Source organism: Sus scrofa, chromosome 6 (genome assembly GCF_054392235.1).
Source record: "Sus scrofa isolate SSC_HxYL_T2T_F1_AM1 chromosome 6, Sscrofa_HxYL_maternal_Yorkshire_Landrace_v2.0, whole genome shotgun sequence".
Classification (NCBI taxonomy): domain Eukaryota; kingdom Metazoa; phylum Chordata; class Mammalia; order Artiodactyla; family Suidae; genus Sus; species Sus scrofa.
The window spans coordinates 36,780,802-36,805,929 of NC_139388.1; the positions used below are offsets into that span (position 1 = coordinate 36,780,802).

The 25,128-nt window shown below is 53.3% G+C and overlaps 1 protein-coding gene across 11 annotated transcripts in view; it reads left to right on the plus strand.

Annotated features, from left to right (window-relative positions):
• Positions 1-25,128, plus strand: part of ZNF423 (zinc finger protein 423) — a 370,202-nt gene that overhangs the window by 181,934 nt on the left and 163,140 nt on the right. For 3 of the 11 annotated variants that reach the window (XR_014805925.1, XR_014805924.1, XM_021094224.2), the window contains exon 1: positions 8,439-8,646. The exons of 5 other annotated variants lie outside the window; for them this stretch is intronic. Coding sequence is in view for 1 of the 6 variants with exons in the window: in XM_084960306.1 (XP_084816432.1) it covers positions 9,027-9,417 (391 nt within the window). In the remaining 5 variants the exon portion in view is untranslated. 3 more of the 11 variants (XM_021094225.2, XM_084960306.1, XM_021094226.2) reach the window with 3 other exon arrangements.

Consider the following 25,128-nt stretch of genomic DNA (forward strand, 5'->3'; position numbering starts at 1 on the left):
AGGGCATCGCATATGGACTACAGCTCAGGAGGCGTCAGGTGGAGCTGTCCTTCCTCCACCCGGTCTCTGCCCTTTCCTTCCTTCCTCTTCCTCTGGACTGTCCCAGCCTGCCAGGTGCACACGGGCAGGTACACTGCTGCCACTCCTCCCGGACAGGAGGTGGGATGTCTGATTGTAGGTTGATTTGTGCTCAGGACGTGGAGGAAGTGCCACTTCTTTTTTTTTTTTCTTTTTAGGGCTGCACATGGAGGTTCCCAGGCTAGGGGTTGAATCGGAGCTGCAGCTGCCGGCCTATGCCACAGCCACAGTAATGCAGGGATCCGAGCTGCGTTTGCAATCCACACCATAGCTCACGGCAACCCTGGATGCTTAATCCATTGAGCGGGGCCAGGGATCGAACCCACGTCTTTATGGATGCTAGTGGGGTTTGTTAATGCTGAGCCACAAGGGGACCTCCTCTTTTTTTTTTTTTTTTTTTTTTTTAATTTTAATGCTACACCCACAGCATATGCAAGTTCCTGGGCTGGGGATTGAATCCGAGCCACAGCTGCAACCTACCCTGCAGTTGTGGCAACACCTGATCCTTTAATCCACTGCACTGGGCTGGGGATCGAACAACTGCAGCGACTTGAGCCATTGCAATCAGGTTCTTCACACACTGCGCCACAGCGGGAATGCCGAGTAAGGGCCAGCTCTTGGCGCTGCCCTGGGGGTCGGCCCTGGATGCATGTCCACGGTTTGCGTCCACTTCAGAGGTGGCTGCTGCTCGGTCTGTAGCTCCCCCAAGAACAGGGCCAGAAGGACCCCTTCACATCTCATGTCTCCATCTCTCCCGGGGGGCAGTCATCCTTGTGCTGGAGGGATGTTGCCTATTGCCTGTTGACACCATTTTTCCAGGCTCCCTGGGCGGCCCGGCACAGCTAATGAGGGCTGCTCGACCCTCCAGGTCCTGGGAGCCCTGTTGGCTCTGACACCACCTTCCGAAGGGGCCGCCGGGTGTGGAACCGCATGTGCCTGCGAAGGAAGGCAATTAGGAAAAGTGGAGGTGGATCGCCCTTTATTTATATGTTTATCTTTTGCATAGGGATAAGGCATGTTGTTTGGGAAACTTGTCCCCCAGTGTTTCTGGCCTGACTCCCTAAGGGAACGGAGTGTTTCAGGGGCCATCCATTCACATCACACCAGCTTTTCAAAGAGCCCCCTCCACACACACACACACACACACACACACACACACACACACACACACACACACACATGCACGATGCTTTAACTGTCTTGCCTCAAGCCAGTGTTGTCAACTAGCTGTACTTTATCTCTTCTGTTTGGGTTGTAAAACCCAGCAATTAAGAAAATCCCTGTTTCAGATTAATTGTAGCCTGCACTGGCTCAGAGAGAGGCAGTGCTGTTTCATTTGTTTTGTGGCTTTCGGGGCAGAGGGAGCCCGAGCCCTTGGGGAGATGGAGTCTCAGGGGAGGCCCCTTTTCGGAGATGACACAGGGGCAAAGTGAGCCTGGACTGGAGTTCAGGGCCTGGACCCTTGTCTTCCCACTTGGGTAGTTGCCTGCATCTGAGCCTCTCTGCTGGTGGAGTTAGAGGGATAGAGGCCTCCCTGGCAGCCGGTGAAGTGGGCAGACTCCCTCCCATCCTTCCTGGGCTGTGGCTCGAGGGGTCAGATGCTTGAGTGTGAACAAGCGGGAAGGCTTGTTTTTTGTGTTTTTGTTTGTTTGTTTTGGGACTGTGGTCTGCGAGCATCCAGCATCTGCACTGGTCTCTTGCAGGAGCAGGTTGTCTAGGGACTGGGGGCTGGGAAAACCCTAACATCATCCAGTGGCTGATGCCCCACCATGTCCTGTGTCAGGTGGCAGCATCTCTCCATGCTGGCCAGGATGGAGGCAACAGCGCATTGCCTGCCTTCTGGGGCCCTGGCAGGAGCGCCCAGCCCCAGCATAAACCTCTTCTCCTCCTGTGGTCACTGCCCAGATGTAGGGGAGTGGGCAGGTGCCCCCATTCCTGCCCCAACTGTCCCCAGTGATCCCGCCCATGGCCCTGGCACTTGGCAATTTACCGAGCATCTGCACAGGTGTGACCTCTGACCTCTGACCCTCACTGCGGCCCCGCCAGGTGAGCAGAGCCCAGAGAGTGGAAGCTGAGGCTCAGTGTAGGAGCGTAGGGCCACACCGCCTAGGAGGGGTGAGGCGAGATTTCCGATGATGACACAGCGGCGGGTGGGGGCAAGACTGCCTACTGATTTTTTGCCTTTTAGTTCTCTTCTGAACGCTTATCTTAAAAGAGTGAAGTTTGGGGCTCTCTGAGGATCTTCTGGGTCCAACTCCTGCCTCTTGGGTCCAGACCCTGTAAGGAGCGGCCTGTACCTGCCTGGGTCTGTGCAGCCTGGCTACCTGCTCTGGGCTGTCCCATCAGCTGCCGGCTAGGCTCGGTTCCAGAACCAGGGAAGGGAGTGTGAGCCTGGGGGGAGCCTATGGGGCAACTGTCCTGCTGGGTCTGAAAGAGGAAGGGCATCCTGCAGCCTGTTCGTTGGGAGTGATGGCCTGGGCCTCTAGGGAAGCCTGTGTCAGCGATGGGCAGATTTGAGACCACCCATCTCTCTTCCTTCCATACTCTCTGTGGTACTAAGGGCAACCAACCAGGGCCTGGGGCAGGCGTACAGGTAGACGCTTCCCAGATTTCACTCCCTTCATCCCCAGGATTGAAGACTCTGACTTCAATCCTCAAGTCAGGGAGGGAGACGTCCTTCTTTTGACTGTTTTTTGGGGCGGCACCCATGGCTATGGATGTTCCAAGCCACAGCTGTAACCTACGCCACAGATGTGGCAATGCTGGATCTTTAACCTGCTGTGACATAGTGGGAATCTCGGAGGCATCTATTATTACTGTCTTCATTTTACAGTTGAAGTTTGTGGCTCAGAGAGGGGAGGTCACTTTCTCCAGGTCACACAGCATGTATGTGGCCGAGCCAAGATTCAACCCCAGGCCCAGGCACTTGACGGCCACGGATCACGCTTCTTTCCTCTTGGGTGACCTGATGCATGCTGGGGACATGGCTGGGGGAGCTTATTCCCTGGGTCCTGTTGCTCATACTGAGGCTGCCTCAGGTGGCTCTGAGTCTCCTGCCACCTGAGAGCTGAAGGGTCAGCCTGGGCCCCGGCAAGCAGATGGAGAAGGGAATCCTTTAAATAGGACTGGTCACAGCCACTACCAACCCGGTGAAACCTGCTGGCTGGACCCATATCCGGGTCCTTTTTCTGAACATTCCCTGGGGATCCAGGTGTGCTGCCCATAGGACAGATCCCAGGAGGAGCTGCCTGGGGGAGGGCCGGGCCGGGAGGAGTTCTCGTTTTGGCTCAGTAGAAACAAACCCGACTAGTATCCTTGAGGTTGTGGGTTCGATCCCTAGCTTCACTCAGTGGCTTAAGGATCTGGAGTTGTCGTGAGCTGTGGTGTAGGTTGAAGACATGGCTTGGATCTGGTGTTTCTGTGGCTGTGTCATAGGCTGGCAGCTGCAATTCTGATTCAACCCCTAGGCCGGGAACTTCCATATGCCACAAGTGCGAACTTAAAAAGAAAAAACAAACAAACAAAATCTTGCAGTCTCAGCTCCCATTGGGAGCCACCTGGGAGCTGTGGCAATTTGAATCTGCCACCCTCACCACTTCTGGGCCTCAGTTTCCAAGTCTGTGAAATGGGAAAGGGCCCTTCCTGACCCCCTTCTTGGCATGGGGAGGTATGGGGCATTGCGGCCTTTGTGAGCTGCTGTGGGGAAGGGCTGCCCTTCTGGGTCTGGGTTGGGTGGCTTGAGGCTCTTGCAGCCCCAGGAGCTGCGGGCTGAGACAACCCTCAGGTGTGGGTGTCCTCCAGGAGTCCTCTTGCAGGTGGAAGAGCAAGCCCGGCAGAAACCTTTACCATGGGGAGGGGCAGGGCACTGGCCTGAGGCCTAGATCCAGGCAGACTCCTTTGCAAGCAGGCTGTGCACCCCAGGACATCAGCCAGGCTCCCCTGCTTTCTGAGCCTCAGTTTCTGTTTCTGTGAAGTGGGGATAATGTTTGCACGCACCCAGGGCGTTGCTGTGGGAATGGAAGAGCTCAGGCATATGAAAAGTGCTATCCCGCTCTGGGTCAGAAGCCTTCCGGAGCCCTCATTGTCTGGTCAGTCACTCTTTACACCCTGTTTAATGTCTTTGATTTGCCTTTTTTTTTTTTGTCGTTTTAGGGCCGCACCTACGACATGTGGCAGTTCCCAGGCTAGGGGTCAAATCGAAGCTGCAGCTGCCAGTCTACACCACATCCACAGCAACATTAGACCCGAGCCACATCTGTGACCTACACCATAGCTCATGGCAACGCCGGCTCCCCGACCCACTGAGCGAGGCCAGGGATCGAACCCGCATCCTCATGGATACCAGTTGTTCCTCACTTGCTGAGTTACAATGGGACCTTTGACTTACTTTTTAAAATTCCCCCTCCCTCACTTGGGGGATTGGGGGTGGCTAAGAAATTGAAAGCTACAGAACGACTCGCTCTCGTCTGGTTGTGTCTCTCACCCGCTGTCTGACTGTCCTCTTGGGCGCCTGCCCGCATGTATAAATGGGAACAGCGGCGCAGGTTGTCGTAGTTTGTTCTATGCCAGGCAGGTTACTGACCTGCTCTAATTTAATCAGCACAACTTTTCAATGGGCTGATGCTGTTTCCCATTTTATAGAGGGGGAAGGCTCGGCGCTAGTGAGTGATGGAGCCAGGATCTGAACCCTGCCTGGCTTATGTCTCACGAGGCCAAGCACCCAGGGCTCTAGGGCTGCAGGTCAGCTGCTTGGAGGCTGAGGGACCGGAAAATGAGCTCAGCAGTGACCAAAGAGCTGCCTTCTGTGCCCCCCGTCAGGCCCTGAGGGGTTACTGGATCGGGCTCGCCCTGGCACGGGGCGCCCCCACCCTTTTCTCCCTTGACCCCCGGCTCCCCTTCTTTGGCCTTTCACTCCCCCTCTTCAATCGCCCTAATCACTTAGCCCAGGTGGCAAGTTGCATCGAGAAACCACTCCAGGGAAATAAGAGTCCTTGCTACCAGCCTGGGCCTCAGGTGTGCGCACAGTGGCCTTCCCTGGGGGTGTGGTGAGGTGCGTGCGCCTCCCTCTCCAGCTGTTAGGCAGGAACTGGAGAGCTGTGTGTAGTGTGTGTGTGTGTGGGGAGGGGGGTGGCGTGTGTCGCGGCATGTATGTAATTGCACATGTAGGTGACTGTACACACATAGCTATGCGTATGTCAGTGTGACTTTTTCTAGAACTGTGTGTGTGTGTGGGCGTATGACTGCGGGGCCTGTAGGTGTGTGTGTGTGTGTGTGTGTGTGTGCATGCGCGTGCGTGCGCATGCCTGTGTCAGAGGCTGGTGGGAAGGGAAGGAGGAGGTGTTAATGCCATGGGCCCTGGGGGCAGGGGCCCCAGGAAGGTGTGGTGGGGGCTTCTTTGCTGGTTAAGACACACTTTGTAGAACAGAGTTACGCATATGTTTAGATAATTAGAACAAAAGCCAAAAGAACAATTCCGTTCAAAGGGATGAAGCTGGTGGGGGGGGGCCACCAGGATCTGGGGGGCGCTGAGTTCTGCCTCCCCAGCTCTCTCCTGCTTTCACTGCGTTTTGATTGTGCTATTTAGAAAATCCCTTTGTTGTAGGATAAACTGACATTGGCCTGCGCGTTTCTGCTGTGAAGTTTGCTGTGTTCCGGAGCCCACTCGGGACAGCCAGGCCATTAGGAGCTGATTAAATGAGCTAATTTTAATTTGTTCAGTGGTTACAGATGCAGAGACCTCTCCATGCCCTTTTCTTGAGGCTCTATTTATTTATTAAATTTTTTTCTGAAAAGTAAAAGACCTTCAGGACTCCCTTTTCTCTTCCCACCCCCACCCCCCTAAAAATAAACAGACGAAAACATTTCAAACAAGAACTTCAGCTGGGAAAGAAGGTCTCAGCTCGGGGCTTAGCCTCTAGAGGTGCCAGCGGGGGGCTCCCGGAGTCTGGGGGTGGGAGTGGGGAGCTGCTGGGGTTGGGCCACCCACCAGGGCTCAGAGAGAGGAGCCAGATGCGATTCAGTGGAAACGGTCAAAGACGCTGGTCTCGGCTCCAGGCCTTTGCACGTGCTGGGCTGCTGCTTGGACCTCTGTTTCCAACTCTGCTTCCTTTTTCCTTGGCTAATTCCTAGTCATCCTGCTGGTCTCAACGTAGAGGTTGCTTTTTCTAGGAAGCCCTTTTGCACCCCAGCCCCTGTTCTCCCACCGCCCCAGGGACTTCTCCAGTCGTAGCAGATGTCAGCACATATAGAGCGTCTGTCTCTTTCACGAGGCTGTGAACACCATGGGGCAAGAACTGCGCTCGGTCTCCCTGCACACCTCCAGCACCAAAGAGCCTGCTGGGTTCTAAGCATGTCATCAACATCTATTGACTGAATGGGTGAATGAATGCGTAGATGACTGCTACACTTGTTGAATTCCACCGCACACCGAGCTCTTTTTTTTTTTTGGTCTTTTTGTCTCTTTAGGGCCGCACCACGGAGAATGGAGGTTCCCAGGCTAGGGGTCGAATCGGAGCTGTAGCCGCCGGCCTACGCCACAGCCACAGCAACGCGGGATCCGAGCCACATCTGCCACCTACATCACAGCTCATGGCAATGCCGGATCGTTAACCCACTGATCAAGGCCAGGGATCGAACCTGCAACCTCATGATTCCTAGTCAGATTTGTTTCCGCTGTGCCATGACGGGAACTCCATCGAGCTCTTTTTTAATTTTATTTTTTATTGAAATATAGTCGGTTTACAATGTTGTGTTAGTTTCTGGTGTCCAGCAGAGTGATTCAGTTATACCTATGTGTACACATTCTTTTTCCTATTCTTTTCCATTACGATTTATCGCAGGATATTGATAAATCAATATTTATCAACATAAATATTCCCTGTACTAGACAGGAGGACCTTGTTGTTTATCCATCCTGTATCTAATTGTTTACGTCTGCTAATCCCAAACGCCCAACCCATCCCTCTCCCACCCCCTCCCCTTTTAACTCTATGTCTGTGAGTCTGTTTCTGTTTTGTAAATGAGTTCATTTGTGTCATATTTTAGATTCCGCATGTAAATGATATCATATGATATTTGTCGTGGTCTTCCTGACTTACTTCATTTAGTATGAGAATCTCTAAGCTCATCCATGTTGCTGCAAATGGCATTATTTCATTCTTTTTCACTCCTGAGTAATATTCCATTGTGTATATATTTACCACATCTTAATCCATTCATCTGCCGATGGACATTTAGGTTGCTTCCATGTCTTGCCTATTGTAAATCATGCTGCTATGAACAGGAGGGTGCATGTGTCTTTTCAAGTTAGCGTTTTGTCCGGATTCTGCCTAGGAGAGGGATTGCTGGATCATATGGCAACTCTATTTTTAGTTTTTTGAGAAGCCTCCATACTGTTTTCCATAGCAGCTACACCAACTTACATTCTCACCAACAGTGGCAGGGTTTGGGGTGGGGGGGAAATCCCTTTTCTCCTCATCCTATCCAGCTTCTCACTGCACACCAAGCTCTTGTCGGCAGGACCCTGGGGTGCCACTAATCTCAAATTGTCATCCATAGCCCTGTGTCCATCCCCCCCTCCCCGCTCCCTGCTCCCTCACTGCTGTGAGCTGAGGATTCAGTGTTGGGTTTGAATCTTCAAAAATGGACATGTTGGGAGTGGGGAACTCACGCTTGCCCAGCCCAGCGTGATGCTGATCTCCAGGCCCAGGATGCAGCTCAGACCCGGCTCTGCTGGAAACCTGACCAAAGGCCTCGGAGGGAAGCAAAGGGAGGAAAATTGCTCCGCGAGTTGGCTTTTTACAGCACTTACGGGCCAGCCGGCCGTGGAGGATAATGTGCCAACAGTGGAGGTGCTCGGAGCACAGAGCGGGAGGGACTGTGTAGATGCAGCCAAGTGCCTCAGCCACTGGGCCCCCCCTCCCTGCTCTTTCACTTTGACGGGCTTTTTGCCGGGGTTGGGGCACCTTTCAGCGAGCAGCTGGGTTTTCCCAGGAGCAGTGCAGCCGCTGTGGCCCGGCCAGTTTCTGGGGCCTGGTTTCCATTTGCTGAGAGCTCCTTCCCGCAGACAGCACCCCACCCACCCCACCCAGGGCCTCTGAGGGGCTGTCCCCCCACCCTGTCCTGGCAGCCCCATGTGCCTCCTTTAACCCCAGCCTCGGGGGCAGGCGTTGGGCTGGTGGTGCCCCAGACCCCTCATCTCGGCAGGAACCCCAGAGCGGGCGGGGGCGTCAGAACTTCCCGGGCACCCCTGGGGCCTGGGGCCCTCAGCTGGGTCAGCATCTGGCTGAGTGGCCGAGCCTTTGGCCTCCTCTGTCTCCTCCCCCACTCCCTCCCCGAGGCCCTTCCTCTCCCCACTAGCTGGAGTTTCCGCCAAGCCGGCGGGAGCAGCCACGCTGGGCCCATCCTCTCCCCGGCTGAGGCCGAGGGTGGGGATGCGTCCCAGGGCTGAGGTCACCAGTGGGGCAGCGGGAAGCGCCTCTCCAGCCCTCGACTGCCCCGCCGCTGGGTGCCTGGAGCAAGGGCATCAAACAACTTGTCCTGGGGCGCCCTGGTGAGCAGGGGGGAGAGGTAAGCGGAGGGGTGGGGCTGGAGGGGGGGAAAAATGGATAAAACAGGCTGGTGTCTGCACCGGAACACCAAGAGTCCCATTAGAGGCTCCTGGCTCCTTGGGAAGCAGAGTGTTCGCTTGGAGTGGAATCTAATCCAGGAGGAAGGAACTTCTTCCTCCCTGGGCTGGGGGCGAAAAAGTGAGGGCCTAGGAGGCACTGGTGGCTAGGGTGTCACATCTGCCTCGGGTCCTGCCGTGTGGGGGTGGGGTGTGTGGTGTGGGGCACCCTGATCTCTGGGTCTGGTGCTGCTCTCTTTGCTCTCCCCATCCTTCTCTCTACGCCCACCCAGTGGCCTCCTGGCCCCTCTGCCTCCTCTGAGGAGGCTGACCTGCCTCCCTGATGGTCCGTGTGCCCTGTGGGCTGGAGCGCTTGCTGGCCCCTACGCGCCCTGCCCCCCTCTTGTCTCCTCCCGCCCCCTCGCTTCTGTCCCACTTCCTGCACTGTGGTTCCTGGCTGGTGGCCGGGAGGCTGCATAAGTGTCAGTGTCTGGGCCTGCCCTTGCCACCCACAAGGCCAGCGTGGCCCCGAGCCATCCCTTCCCGGGCATCGGTCCCCTCTCCAGGCACAGAGGGGAACTTGCCAAGAGGACCCCGAGACGAGCCCCTGACGACGGATCCCCAGACCATGATTCCTGATGGATTCCGTGGGGCCCACTGGGGGTGGCGGGAGGGCTCGGTGACAAGCACGTGTTTCTCGTGGCCAGCCACTTGTTCTCCTTGTGAAGGAACTGGTGAGTTCTTCTCTGTTTATGTCGTAACCAAGCTACCGAAATGGCAAACTTGGGTTCTGCAATTACACAGCGTTTCAGGAGCAAATTGATAGGATAACGTGTTATTATTGGCTACTGGGTTAATAGCTGTTTTGGCAGGCGTACCAATCCTGCGTGGCGTTGCTGGTGCGGGCGTGAGAATGGCACAAGGGGGTAGAGGGGAATGGTGGGTGTGGGCTGCACCGAGAGGCAGACTGGAGAGGGCCCCAGGGGCCTCCCTTCCCTGGCACTGCCTGCTCGGAGGATGCTCAGCCCCGACGAGCTGTTGCTGGAGCCAAGACCAGAGAGGTTGAGAGACCGGCGTCAGGTCACACAGTGAGTCAATACTGGGGTTGGATTTTCGGTCTCTGTGGGAATGAGCAGCTTGGTCTGTGATCTCCAAGGGCAGAACAAGCGCCTGCACTCTGAGCCTCGAATTGGCATCTTGGAAAATGGAGATTTGGCATGTCCCCAAGTCAGCCCGCTCTGGCTTCAGGGCTTTTGCACCTGCTAGCCTCCCTGCCTGGAACCCTTTTCCTCCACATCCCGCCTTGGCATGCTCCTGTGCTTGCTTCAGGTCTCTGCTGAAGTGTCGCCTTGTCACGTGGCTGGAGTAGCGCCCTGGACCCCCTCCCTGCCCTTATCCCGCTCTGCATTTCTTCTCAGCGCCACTTGACTTGCTACAGATGGACTTATCGCTTTATTTTCAGTCGTGGTAGGCTCTCTGAGGGCAAGGACTTTGTCATGCTTGCAACCCTGTCCCCAGAGCCTGGAAGAGGGCTGCTGAGGAGACAGTGGTAATATTTGCTGAAGGAAAAGAATGCAAATTGCAATGCTATCTGAAAAAATGGCTGCCATGTGGTTCTCTCTCCTCTCAGAGGACGGGGGGCGCTGGGGCACCTGTTCTTCCCGTCAGGTCTGGAGGAGGTGGTCAGCAGCCTCTCCCTGGGGCTCACGATGATGTCATTTCTTCTTGCACAGGAAGCTCAGAGGGAACGAGTTCCCCATCACTGGAGGGGACCAAACTTGTGGCAGAGGGGATTGACATGCTGGAGGGGGGTGGACTGGTTCCCCCCCAGGGCCCTTCGATGTTTGGGTTCTGCGATGGGCTCAGTGGTAAGACGGCGGGCTTGGCTCTTTCTGTCACATGCCGTTAGCAGCTCCTGCTCCAGATCCTCAGAATGTGTGTGAGGGCGTGGAAAACCACCCTTCGTGGGAAAGGCAGACTGGGAGTGGGGGGTACAGCTCGCCAAGGGTGGGGAGCCCCGTGGTTCACTGGGGGTCTTCCCAGCAGCCTCTGCTCTTGCGGCCACTGATCTGGAAACGACACGCAATGATAGAGTCATTGAGCATTTCCCGTGTGCCCGGCACTGGGCCAAAGTGCTTAACCTGGATTATCCGATTTAATCCTCACCACAACCAGAGAGGCGGAAGGTGTTCTCTGTCCATTTCCCCCCTCGGTGAGGCTTAGAGAGGTTCAGTAACAGATCCGAGGACACACAGCTGGGCAGTGGTGGAGCTGGGATGTGTACCCAGCTCTCTGGCTAGGGAGGCTTCCTGGACCCTCTCCCGATGCCCCTGGAGGCAGGCTCGCTGGGGCAGTGAGAGAGACTGGCCGGGGCGGAGTGGGTGTCAGGAAGTGTTCAGCGAAGGGAGGAATGAATACATGCAAGGAATTTCCCAAGGTGAGCAGGAGGTGAGCACGTTTCTTGGGGGCCCTTTTGGGCAGGGGAGGAATCCAGGGCAGTGGTGGCCAGGAAGGGGCTCTACTCACATATGCTCAGCTGGCTTGACTTCCAGAAAGACTTACAAGAGGGCTTCTTGGCTCTGTGTTCCTTGTGGGATGGCGTGCTTACTTGTGGGCATTCGGTCGTCAGTAGGGACGTTTTGGGTGAGTTTTGGAGGTCCCTGGGTGTGTGGGGGGGTGCAGAGACACGCATGCTCTTCTATGCAAGCACACACACACACACACACACACACACACACACACACACACATACCCTCTAGTGTTGTTTGGAAAGAGATGTTCACTTGCCAGGTTTTACCAGACAAAAAATGCAAACACTCCACTCCACCCCAAGTCATATGCTGAGGCTGTACCTTTAAGAGCATGGAATCTTAGCTTATTATTTTATTAAATCTATCCATTTGTTCTGCTCTGGTCTGAATAAATAGAAGGCCTGCACCCACCCCTCTGCCCCCAACGCCTCCCTCCTCTCCACTCCCAGTGTCTCCTTTGTTTTAATACTGTTTCTCCAGGGATTCGGGTTGAGGCTGGGTAGCTGAGCTTGCCTCCATCCCTCTCCCTCCCCCACCCCCACACCCCCTTGCTCCCTCCTGGCTCCAAGAGATTCTTTCAAATGAAAGAATGACAAATGCAGGCCACACTAAAGACTAGACTAATTGCATTCTGCCACAGTGCATGGACACCCTAGGGACCTGGTGACACTGGACAGGCCCTACGGAATGGGGGGTGGCCCCTCTGGGCCCAGGTGGTCAAGCCAGTGGTCAAACTCATTAACTCCTCAGCTTCCAGCTGGAGCCTCCACCTGCCAACCCCTGGACCTCCACCTAACAGGGGCCTCCTCAAGGCCACCTTCTTTGTGATTAGCTTTGTCATTCGTTTGTTCATTCTCTCACGCATTCATTCTCTCATTCAAGTATTCATTCATACTATAGTTAGAAAGTGCCTTCTTTAGACCAAGTCCCGAGGCTTCAGTATTTTATCCCTCCATCCCATCCCTCCATCCCTCCATCCCATCCATCCATCCCTCCATCCATCCCTCCATCCCTATCATCCATCCCCCCATCCCCACCATCATCCATTCCTCCATCCCTACCATCATCCATTCCTCCATCCCTACCATCATCCGTGCCTCCATCCATCTATTCATCCATACATCCCTCCACCCCTTCGTCCATCCCTCCCTCCCTCCCTCTCTTTTTCCCTCCCTTCATTCACCCCTTCATCCATCTATCTATCCATCCATCCACCCATCCTGCCATTCATTTATTCACGCCATAATTACCAATTGCTTCCTCTAGGACAGGACCTGAGTTCATTCCTTCACCCACTCATTTATTCAATCATCAAGCAGATAGGCATTGCCAGGCACTTTGTGGGGCCTCCCAGGTATCCAGAAATTTGGGGTTATTCTCAGAATCGTCTCTAGGCAGTTATACGCCAGGAGGGCCTGTGGGAAAACCCTCCCAGAATAACCCAAGAATAACATTTGTGGCAGAAGTTGAACAAGGACAGGTGAAGCACTGTTTGGGTGCAGTGTGAAGGGGGAGAAAGGAATACACAGCTCATTCACAGCCCCACACCCGGCACTGACCAATGGCCTGGCTGAAACACTCATGCATCCATCATTTACTTATGGAAGCGTCAGCAGATGTTGAGGACCCACTGTGTGCCTGGTACTGAGACAAGCGGTAGTCAGCCCTGCTGGGGACAGTAGCACCTCCCTCAGGGATAAGGATGCTAGCCTGGGGCAGTGTCTCCCTTCCCAGATGCCCTGGGGGGAGGACATCATGCATGCTGTATCTTGAGCAGGCGCCTGGGTGACCCATCACTTTCCATGGGGTGGTGTTTGTTTATACCTCTGCATTGTGTCAGCCTCCTCAGCTTCCCCTGGTGTGTGTGTGTGTGTGTGTGTGTGTGTGTGTGTGTGTGTGTGTTCCTATAAATCCACCTATAACGTACTGACATTTCCTGAGATTTGTGCGTCAGACATCCAGATCCTCCTGGCTCTGCTGGATTCTGCCTTTTTCTACCCATGGCACATGGAGGTTCCCAGGCCAGGAGTGCAATCGGAGCTGCAGCTGCCAGTCTACGCCACAGCCACAGCAACACCAGATCCAAGCTGTGTCTGTGACCCACACCACAGCTCATGGCGACACTGGATCTTTAACCCACTGAGCGAGGCCAGGGATTAAACCTGCATCCTCATGGATACTAGTCAGATTTGTTTCTGCTGAGCCATGATGAGAACTCCATGGATTCTGCCTTGAGTCAAGCCCCACCCCCCCAGAGCTCCATCCCTTGGTGTCCCCAAGTGCATGATGGGAGGTGGCTGGGCGCTCCTGAAGGTCTGTTTCAGCCTCTGAGCCTCAGGTTCCTCATCTGTAAAATGTGTCTAACAAAAGGATTCTGTGTGGTTTAAATGCATTAATACATGCAAAACACTTACAACTAATGCTGTGGTTAGTAAAGAACACATAAGGAGCAGGCATGTAGCTCATGCTCAGTGAATATAGTTTATGGTGATGGTTTTTCAACTCCGTTTATGACATTTGCTAGAGTCTAGGGTGAGACGAGGGCCTGTTAAAGTGTTAGGAGGTGGTGGCCATTCAGGCTGAAAAAGCAGAGGTGGTGGCCAGGGGGTTGTTGTTCGTAGGGAAGGGTGAGCGATGCTGAGAAGGGACCGGGGGACAGTATGTGGCCATTGTGATTTGGCTGCCTTGCCCCTTAAAATTAAGTTAGAGGAATGCCCTGGTCACAGCTGCCCCTGGGAGGCGGGCAGGGTCAAGGTTGGGGTCGGACCTGTCACGGTGGCCCTGCCGCATGGGCTCCTCCTTCTCACCATGGTCCTGGGCCAGGTGGCCGCCTCCCTGGCTGCCGCCCCCTCCCTGGGCTGACAAGCTGCTTTCACCTCCTCCCACCCCAGGTGGAGCAGGGGCGGCCTCAGCCTTTGGAGATAGACAGCGTGGCAACAAAGCCCACGAGAGCAATTTTTCTAGAGGCTGAAACATGAAAAATCCTGGGAAAATTGACATTTTCTCTGCTGAGTCGTAGATTGGGATGAGTCTAAAGAGTGAGTGGGGCCTGCAAAGGGGCAGCGTTGCCAGCACCAGAGCGTCAGCATCGGTGGGAACCCTGGGGCTCCACCCTCCCTGCAGGGCCCCGCCCATCTCTCCCCCCTCACCCCACCTGTCTCTGGCCAGGGGACCTGCTGGGCACACAGTGCCACTGCCTCCACCATGCCCGCAGTCTGGAGGGGAGTGAGGAGCACATCTGGAGCTGCCATCCTGTGCAAGGGGCACCCCGGGGTGGGCGTGGGGGGGTGCTGATTCACTTAAAACTGGAGAGGCAGTCCAGTTTTAGGTGGGTGTGTGCAATTTTTTAAGCAAATTATATCTTTTAATTAATTAATTTATTATTATTATTTTTAACGGCCTCACCCATGGCCTATGGAAGTTCCCAGGCTAGGGGTCCAATTGGAGCTGCAGCTGCTGGCCTACGCCACAGCCACAGCATCGGCAGATCCAAGCCGCATCTGCGACCTACACCACAGCTCACCATGACACCGGATCCTTAACCCACTGAGCAAGGCCAGGGATCGAATCTGCATCCTCATGGATGCTAGTCAGATTCTTAACCTGCTGAGCCACAAGGGAATCCCTTAGGCAGTGCTGTTCGGCCTAAGGCCAATGAAGGGACACAGTTGAGTCATAGCAATGAAAGGAAGGGAATAAAGCACAAGGCTGGAAGCGGATGGCGAATCCTTGGATGGACTCAGCCTCCAAATCTGGTGCCGCCCCCTTAGGTGATTGCTGTGGATGGGATTCCCGAATGCAGAAGCCCGGACTTGGGTCCAGGGTCCGTGATGGGGAGGCAGGTGCTCCAGGAAGGAGTGAGGGGAGGGAGAGTGAGCTGGGAAAGGAAGGGTCTATATTGAAGAGTGTCGGGGTCACTGCTGCAAACTCCTGGGCCCTTCGCATATGTGCAAGTGGCCCCACAGTCTCCCGTCCCTCTTTGGCTGAGGGCTGCCTCGGTGGCTGAGGCCCTCCACCTTCCAGAGAGAGGCGGAGCCCTGGAGGTGAGAGCTTGAGGTGGAGCCTCAGGCGCCTGCTCTCAGACCGCCCCGTGCAGCAGTGGCGGAACCCGAGGGTCCGCGGGCTGTGATGCGAAGCTCGTGACTGTCTCGTGCAATTGCCAAGAGAGTACCTGGCCCGCTGCAGTGCAAAGACATGAGGGTCTGGGGAGTGCCTTGGTCGCTGTGGGAGGCTCCTCCATTCTCTAGATGCTGGGGAGACCTTGAGCGGAGCCTCGGATGGATTTGACTGAGCTGAAAAGCAGCAGATCCAGGCTCTGAGGTCAGACAGCGTGCCTGCCTTGTACCTGGAAGTCTCACCCCCTGCCCCCAGCCCGAGGAGCGTCTCCCCGAGAGGTGTCTGGGCTGAAAATGAAGACACAACCCCTGAGATCCCAACCAGCCTGGGCTCCAAGTGAGGCTGGCTCTGTGTGTGGGGGGGGGGGGAACGACTGTCTTTGCTCCTGAGCAGGTGGGACCCACACAATTTCTTTTCCTCAGATGCAGTGATTCACACACCTGCACGTCTCGGGGGCATGAATAGCACAGGCTCTGAGGTCAGGTGACCCACATTCAAAGCCCAGCTCTGCTCTTTATCTGACCTGTAAGATCCTGGACATGTTAATGAACCTTTGTAAGCCTCAGTTTTCTCATCTGCAAAATGGGGCTGGCGATTATAACTGGTCAGACTATTGGGGATATTAAATGAGACAACATGTGGCACAGTGTTTAAATGTTTAGCACATAATAAATGTCATTGATTGCCCATATATTTCAAGCATATGTACCATAGAATACATATAATATGAAATATACCTCTTAGTCATTTTTCAGGGCTCTTAGGCTCCAAGTGTGAGGTTTCAAGTTCTAGGTTAGAGGCACCATGTGGTTTTCTCTAGTACTGCCTTTTGTGTAAATGATAACACAAATCTAGGCATTTATTTACATTCTTTACCTTTATTAAGTCTGGCCTCTGTCCACATCTCCAGTAAAAATGTCAGGAAACAAGCTGCTTTCTGTAGATGAGGTGGGGAGAGCCCAGAGGCCAAGGGTTTTTCCAAGGTCACACAGCTGCCAGGGGCTGGAAGCAGCCACAGAGCTGAGGTGCTGGACCACTGCTGGTCCCGCTGGCTAAGAGAGGCCCGGGGCCAGGCCTGCAGGTTTTGCCGCATTCTGCCTGGGGCCAGCCAGACCTGGGCGGGAGTGGGGAGCCTCCTGTCTGGATGAGCCCTGATTCTCCAAGGACCTCCCTCAGGGAGCCCTGAGCCCTCCTGAACCTGGCTCAGGCCCCGCCCAGATGCCCTGCCTCTGCCCTTCCCCTGGCACCTGCCCTGATTGCTGGGAGCTCGGAGCTGGGACGAGGTCTCCAGGGATTGGGGGCAAGATCTGAGGGGTGGAAGCTGCTGAGTGGGGACTAGCGTGGCAGCAGGCTCTTAGGACAGGTAGTCTTTGGCTGCAGCTCCCAGGCCCTGCCTGGCACCGTCTCTCACATTTGCTCCCTGGAGGAGCTGAGGCTGAAAAAAATTTCAGGGGCAAAGCCCTAGAGTGACCACGCATTGGAGACTTGGCCTGCCATTCCCGAGCTTTCCAACTTCCACGCTCACTTGCACACTGGCTGTCCCAGACTTGGTCACGTGTATCCCTCTGCCATGACTTTTGCAACATTTGAGCGTCACTGGTGCTGTGAGTTTTAAGTCCTAGTAGTTTTACGACCTCTTTTCATACTTTAATTCATGTATTTAATTCTGCCAATGGAAAATCAGTTATCATTTGCTCTAAGTAGACAACAACCTTCAAAGTAAATTAAAAACAGACCCCAAGAGGAGGTCCATTGTGGCACAGCGGGTTGAGGATCCAGTATTGTCACTGCAGTGGCTCAGGTTGCTGCTGTGGCTCGGGTTCGATCCCCGGCCGAGAAACTTCCACGTGCCCCAGGCCTGGCCAGAAAAACCAAAACAGACCTCAAGAAAACCCCACATCCAAGTAATTCTCGCCAGAAGCTGTGACACTCTGAAAACACTGAGCCCAGGGGTCTGTTCTCTCTCTGTTGGAATGTTAGAGAGAAAGTAGAGACATAGCACCCTGGAGTCCTTCTTAGCCTGAAGTGAAGGGTGAAATGAAAGGGGGCTGACTTTCTCACTTCGTGCATCAGTGTTATTTATGGCCAACCTGGCCTCCCCCTAAAAGCATCATAGGTTCTAACAATGGTGCATGTCCCAGGCCTGGGGGAACCTCAGTCAATGGAGAGCCTCCTCCTTCCTCAAAGCCCGGTTTGGATGCCCCCTGCCTCCCAGCCTGGCGCCTCCGCCCTGCTCACACTTCCCTGATCCTGCCAGGGAGTGAGCTGTCCAGCACCCATGGGCGTCCCCAGGAAACCCTCCCTAGAGCCCTGCAGATGAGCACAAACTGGGGCTCCCAGCCTCCTAGGCAGGCCCCCGGGATGCACTGGCCCCAGATGAACACTGTGAAATGAGTTACTCTTAGCCACGCAGGGGCCCCCTCCCAGGGGTGCTCTAGGAGGCGAGCAGAGTGGAGCGCCAAGTGACAGCTTGGGTCCTCGGTGAGCACCCTGGCCTGAACAGAGGCTCAGAGGCTGGGTTGGGCAAGGCATGCTCTCTGATAACACAAGGTGGCTTGGATGGCTTTCTGGAAGAATATGGGATCACTCCAGCTCCTTCCACCAACTGCTGTGAAATGCGGGGCCCTTGCCCTCTCTGGGTCTCCGGTGTCTGATCTATTAAATGGGGAGCAGGATGGTGGGTACCACGAAGGGTGGAGGTGGGGATCTAATGAGGAAGAGCTTGGCTCTGTGCCTGGCCCCACAGAGGGCTCTGCAGTGGGTGGCTGTGGGGCGGGGCTGGGCCATGGGCAGTGGGAGGTCACACCAGTCTGAGGTTAAAACATGGCCCTGTTTTGACTGTATCTCAGACCTGAAAGAATGCAGGGGACACAGGGGAACCCACGGACTCCAAATAGACAGTAATGCCAAGTGCCACAATTCAAGGCCTCGTGACTGTGACCCCAAGGTCAGGGAGGGGGACTGATGGTCGTAGAGGGAATCAGGGAAGGCTTCCTGGAGGCGGTGTCTCAAAGGAGGAGCACCTGCTGAGCAGGCACTGCTCCAAAGGTGTTGCTCACCTCTCTCCCTGCAAAAGAGAAAGCACATCCTCTCCCTTTCAGAGCCTCAAGATAGGGTTGTAGTTCTGGGTCCCATATGCTCTTTTCTCTGACGTTGGCCAAAGAGATGCCTGAACCCTTCTCCGAAGCTTCGAGGACTTCCCGCCTCTAGCTCTGACATCTGCAGCTAAAACGTAGGGAAGGGAAGAATGCTACCCAAATAAGCTTAATCCTAATCAGAGGATTATTTTCTTAGAGAAAAGCTTCACCTATACTTAATAGTTTTAAATTGTTCCGGGTACCAATTAGACTTTTAATTTTGCTGTTCCCTCCGGCGGCTGGAGGATGTGTGTGGTTTGCGTTTAATCAGAGTTGATTTTTTTTTTTTTTTTTTGCTGATTCCGGGGGAGGGGTGGAGATGAGGAGACCATTTGGGGGTTTCCTGCTGGTCCTGCCAGGGCCCGGGTGTGAGGGGAGTGGTGCCGGGCGCCTCCGAGTTTGGGGTTCTCTGCTGGGGCAGCGGTGGACGTCTCGAGGGAGCGAACCAGAGTCCCCTTGGCACCCGCCTGAAGGCGGCTGGGAGGTCCTGCTGCCACACTGCTGCCTGGAGAACCCAACGCCGAGTTAAATATATGGATTATCCCCAAATTTCTGCAGCAATAGGGTGAGTTATTATTGATTCACAGAGCACGACAAAACATCGCTGCATGAATTAGCAAACAGCTGTTTCTAATTTGAGTTTAGAACGGTACACAGAGGAACTTGTTTCTCTGTTCACTCCTTTCATTTATAATGAATTTTAATCACCGCTACAGGTGAGAAAAATGTAGAAACAAGCTTGTATCTTGTGGAAGAAACAAAGGAGAGACAGATGCTAACAGATTTCCAGTCTGTGATAAAAGGGCTGTTTGGTACACTTTACATGTAATTAGAGCGCAGCTGTCTCCAGTCCCAGGTCCACGAACGCGGCCGAATGTGGGCTCCGCCGATCTCCAAAGGGAGTCAAGAAAAACAGTGATTCAACCCCGAAAGCATTTTGCTTTCTCGCGAGTCGAGCAGAGGGCCCTTTGCTCCGGCCCTTGGTGGTGGTGTTTCGTGCATGTTCTTGGAGATGACTTCAGAGGCGTTCTCTTGGCCGCCCCCCTGATGGTGGGAGGCTGGGGGGGTGAGGTTGGGGTGTGCAGGGGGGTCCAGGCCCGGGGGGTTGGGTGTGGACGGGACAGCCTTCCGGAGCCCCTCTGCTAGCTACGAGAGCCTCATCTTTGGGGAGACCCTCTTGGGGGAATACTGGGGGCTCTTCTTCCCTAGCAGGAGCCTGATGCTGACTCTCCACTTGAGCTAGTTTGATCACTGCCAGCTCTCGGGTGAGTCGATGAGTGCTGGCTTTTTTTTTTTTTTTTTCCTCGTCTGTTTAATTCCTGCAATAAAACTCAAGCTCAATTGCATTTTCAATATCAGTGCTAAGTAAATTTGTCTAAGGCATGGAGAAGCCTGGCAGGCTGTATGTTCTGTGAGGTCAGAGGCGTCAACGGGAAAGGCGGATGCGTCCTCCCTGTCCTGTGTGTCCAGCTGCCCTTGAGATGAGGTGGCAGGGGTGTGCTGGGAGTCAGACTGCACTCCCCACCCCTTCCACTGGGAACCTGGAGGGGCAGGTCCAAGTCCTCACAAGGCTGCTGGTGCTTTGTCTCTATAATGAGAGGGTTGGGGTGGATGCTTGCACAGGCTTTCTTTCCTGTCTGATGCCCTGGGGTTCTCAATGGCAAGGGCCCTGTGGGCCTTTATGCAGGGTGAGTGTCCTTTGCTTTGAAAAGCATCTTCTGTGGGCGGTAACTGCTGGTCCTTAACTTAGACCTTCCTGGGTGTTAATCAGAACTCAGGGAGATGGGACCCCTCACTGTCTGTGGCCATTCAAGCCCTCATGGCCACTGCCTGCCTCTCTCTTCCTCTTTCTGCCCTGTGACCTTATGTTGAGCTGGGAGCCAGTAGCCAGCAAGTTTTATGTGTAAACAGATATTCAGTTTTCTCATCTGCATGGGAGCTCTGTAAGTGGGAATGTTATTCCCATTTTGCAGATGAGCAAACTGAGGCAGGTGTCTTCTGTAAAACTGAGGAGGTTCATTAACTTGATGGAGCCTGGAGTCTAAGGCTCCTAAGTCCAGCTGTTGGACTCAGGTGTTGAGGAAACACAAGTGCCTTTGGGGCCCAGGATGCCTTGTGATGGGGAAGGGAGCCTTTCAGGTCTGGACGAACAGGAGAGTGAGCACCCCTGGTCCTAACGGGGAGCCACAGCGCTGTGTCGTTGCGGATGCGCCAGACCCAGGTCCAGTGCTTCCTGGGCTTCACCGTCTCCTTCCAAAAAACCCAGAACTGAATGTAGATGTTTGGGAAAAAAAAAATACTTTGAGCGTTCCTGATTTCTAAATGTTGACATTTTTACAAAATAACTGATAACTGGGTGGTCCCCAGACTGTCTGGCGGGAGACAGCCACGGTCTTCTGTCCCTGTGCTCAAGTCATCATTTGTCTCTGTCCAGTTGGCGGAGAGCCCTGGGCTGGGAGTCCAGTCCCAGCTCTTCCATGTATCATCTGCTCTGTGACATCGGGATGTGATCTAACCTCTCTGTCCTGTTTCTTCATCCGTGGGGTTGACCACACAAGTTACGGGCCAAACCCAGCTACTCTGAGTGTGAAAGAGGGACACAGGCTGGGTGGGCTGCTGGGTTCCATCCCAGGGTACCTGGGTGTGCGGCACGCTACTTACCTGCATTGTGGGAATAACAATCACCACCACGTCAGCCATGCAGGGATGCTCCAATGTCAAAGGGATAATGGGTGTGAACGTGTTGTGTAAAATTTTAAATGCCATACAGATGAGGGGATTTGTAATTAATGGTAGTAGCATAAATTACACCAGTAACCTTCATTTTCTGTAGCCTACGACTATTGAATGCTTAGCAGCATATATACAATAGCCATTCTGTGAGGTAGACCCTCTTACGGATGGGGAAAGGAGGACTCCGAGAGGTGCCTTGACTGGTCCACGATCACACAGCTAAGGACTGGCAGCTCAGTCTCAGACAGCCCGTACTCTCAAACCATGGCTCCGCTGTCTCCCCAGGGCTGATGCCTCCCTGCAATTGACCGAGTCTCTTCAAGATAATGCTGATGGGTTTGGCTCCCCAGAAGGTTTATTCAGGGCCGTGTTGGTGGTTATTTGCCGTCAGGGAGCATTTCAACAGCTCCCAGAGACAGCTAGAAAGAGACACACCTGGCCATGGCTTTCAGTCTGTTGGAAGATCTGCAGGCCCTCAAGGCTGTGTGCCACGTGTCCCTTAGAGGCGAGTCAGAGGATAGGACTCCACCCTTCACCCGCCAGGGTCAGCTGGAGAAGGACCCCCTAAGGGCAAGAATGCCTTTGCCTTCCTCTCGGTTTGGGGCCTCTGACCTCTCATGCTGGCTTCCACCCCTGTGCCACCTATCGACCCCCAGACAGCCCTGCCCTGCCCCAACCTGCTTATTTTTTATTTCAAGAATTTTTATTACAGGAATGATCCTGCTTTCCCTGCCTGTGGCCTCTGGGGATGATGAGGCCCCCTGAGCTCCCTGGAGCAGGGAAGGGTGAATGTGAGTTGCTGTTATTTTTACTAAAACTATAATTCTTCTTCTTCTACTTTATTATTATTTTTTTAATGGCTGCACCTGCAGCATATGGAGGTTCCCAGGCTAGGGGTCCAATCAGAGCTGTAGCTGCCGGCCTACACCACAGCCACAGCAACGCCAGATCTGAGCCATATCTGCAACCTACACCATAGCTCATGGCAACACTGAATCCTTAACCCACTGATCGAGGCCAGGGATTGAACCTGCATCCTCATGGATATTAGTCAGGTTCTTAACCCACTGAGCAGCAACAGAAACTCTCTAAAAGCATAATTCTAATTCAGGATTTCAGGTGGAGCCATGTCGGCTCCTGGTGGCGGAGTGGGGCTCCTTGGCCCACCTCTGAGGAAGGACCCTCCAGCAGCTGCATGCTCTCTCTTCCCCAGGTGGAGCCTTGATTTCTCTGGGTTCGGGCCCCTATCCTTACACCACACCCTCCTCTCTCCCTTTAGGAAAACCAGATATCTAGATTCAGGACCCGCTGCTGCTTATATGAAAGGGTTTTTTGTTTTTTCTCTTTCAAAGTGCTTCAGAGTGGCAAAGCATTGGTTTAAGAGTTGAAACTTGAGACGGCAACTAATTGATGGAGAGGTTGAGCAGACAAGAGCAGAGAAACCTAGAATGCTAGGTACCTTCTGCACCTCTCAGAGGGCCAGGCCTCTGGAGCAGGCTCAGCAAATATGTGTGGAGGGAAAGCACGTCAACTGGGAGCTAACCAGCAGCAAGCTAGGATACCTGCTATGTGCCAGTCCTTTTCCTGTACTTAGGGAAGCCATGACCAGTTGATCATGGAATCTTAATTTTAATTTAATTTTTTTTAAAATTAAAAATTTTTTTGGGTCTTTCTGTCTTTTCTAAGGCCTCACCTGCAGCATATGGAGGTTCCCAGGCTAGGGGTCTAATCGGAGCTGTTGCCAGCAGCCTACGCCAGAGCCACAGTAATGCCAGATCCAAGCCGTGTCCATGACCTACACCACAGCTCACGGCAACGCCAGATTCTTAACCCACTGAGTGAGGCCAAGGATCGAACCCACAACCTCATGGTTCCTAGTCAGATTTGTTAACCACTGAGCCACAATGGGAACTCCCTGATCATGTAATCTTAGAGTGACAGAGGCTCTTAGAAGCCAGTTCATCTGATTCCCTCTCTTAGGAGTTGGGGAAATGAAATCACAAAGAGGAGATGTACTTGCCTCTGGCTATTCGGTGCCAGAGTCAGAACCTAGTCCAGTGGTGATCTCATCCACTGGGCTCATGGCCCCACCCTCTGGACTCAAAGATCTATCCTCTGGCTTTCCCCTGTGAGTTAGTTTTTTATTTTTTTATATTTGAAAATGAAAATTAGCATATGTTTGCAGTCAAGTAGTTGCATTAGCTTGTAGAATTTGGGGGGGTTCCACAGCCTTCTTTCATCTCATATGCTCCTTTTTGGTCTGAACTGGCAGTGTTTCTATTAGTGTAAACGCTTCAAAAACCTTGTGGGTCTCCTGTATATGTCATGGAAGATTACTCCAATAGATAAGTGGTCCCTACATAGATATTTTCTAGATAATCCCATCTCTACTTGTGGCTTCTGTTGAGATGACTCCAGGGCTATGCCCCCAAATTTCCTGGATGCCCTCTGGCTTCACACAGGGGATATGTGAATCACATTCTTGTGTGTGTGTGTGTGTGTGTGTGTGTGTGTGTGTGTGTGTGTGTATGTGTGTCTTTTTAGGGCTACGCCTGCAGCATATGGATGTTCCCAGACTAGGAACACAGGATCTGAGCTGCATCTGTGACCTACACCACTGCTCATGGCAACGCCAGATCCTTAACCCATTGAGCGAGGCCAGGGATCAAACCTGCATCCTCACAGATCTTAGTCAGATTCACTTCTGCTGCGCTGCGAAGGGAACTCCTGTGAATCACATCCTTATTCTTTTAAAGAGGCTTTTGTGACTGAGTGCTCTGACCTTTTGATTTTTCGGGGATATTAGCAAAATGTCTAGTCACACTCTCGGCTGAGCATGCTTTGCTGGTAGTGAATCTCTTAATTATAATACCTTTTGCAATCTGGTTAGGCTGAGAACTTCCAAAAATCGTCAATTCTTAGTTCCCTTTTGCTTAACAGTTCTTCTCTCGATCCATCTCTTTCCTCTCTAAGCAGCAAGAAGACACCAGGCTATCCCTTTCTTCAGCAGGTTGCTTGACAGTCTCCTCAGTTAAATATCCATTTTCATTCATTATAAGTCCTGCTTTCCACGTAACTGTGGGACATGATTCCATTAAACGTTCTGTCACCGTGTAAGAAGGATCCCTCTCTTCCAGGTTCCAATATCATGTTTCTCATCTTCTAAGCCCTCAGCATCAGTGCCTTTAATGTTCATCTTTCCCTTATCACTCTGTTCATGATGATTTAGTTCGTTCGTTCATTTATTTATTTTTCTTTTGTCTTTTTAGGGCTGCACCTGCGGCATATGGAGGTTCCCAGGCTAGGGGTCTAATTGGAGCTGTAGCCACCGGCCTGCACCACAGCCACAGCAACGCCAGATCTGAATCACGTCTGTGAACTACACCACAGCTCACAGCAATGCTGGATCCTTAACCCACTGAGAGAGGCCAGGGGTCAAACCTACAACCTCATGGTGCCTAGTTGGATTTATTTCTGCTGCACCATGACGGGAACTCCTTTTTTTTTTTTTTTTTAAATGGCAATGTAGGTTTTCTTCCTTCTTTTTTTTTAGGATTTAATATTTCTTTTTTTATTATTCAATGAATTTATCACATCTGTAGTTGTATAATGATCATCACAATCCAATTTCACAGGATAGGTTTTCTCGAAGGTACTCCTTACTTCCTTCTGAGTCTTCACTAACAGACATTAACGTCGGTATCTCTATGAATATCTTTTATTTTTTTGTCCTTAGGGTCGCACCTGTAGCATATGGAAGTTCCCAGGCTAGGAAATGAATTGGAGCTGCAGCTGCAGGCCTATTCCTCCACCACAGCAATGCTGGATCTGAGCTGCATCAGCAACCTTCAGACCTACATTGCAACTCATGGGCAACGCCCGATCCTTAACCTGCTGTGAGAGGCCAGGGATTGAACCTGCATCCTCA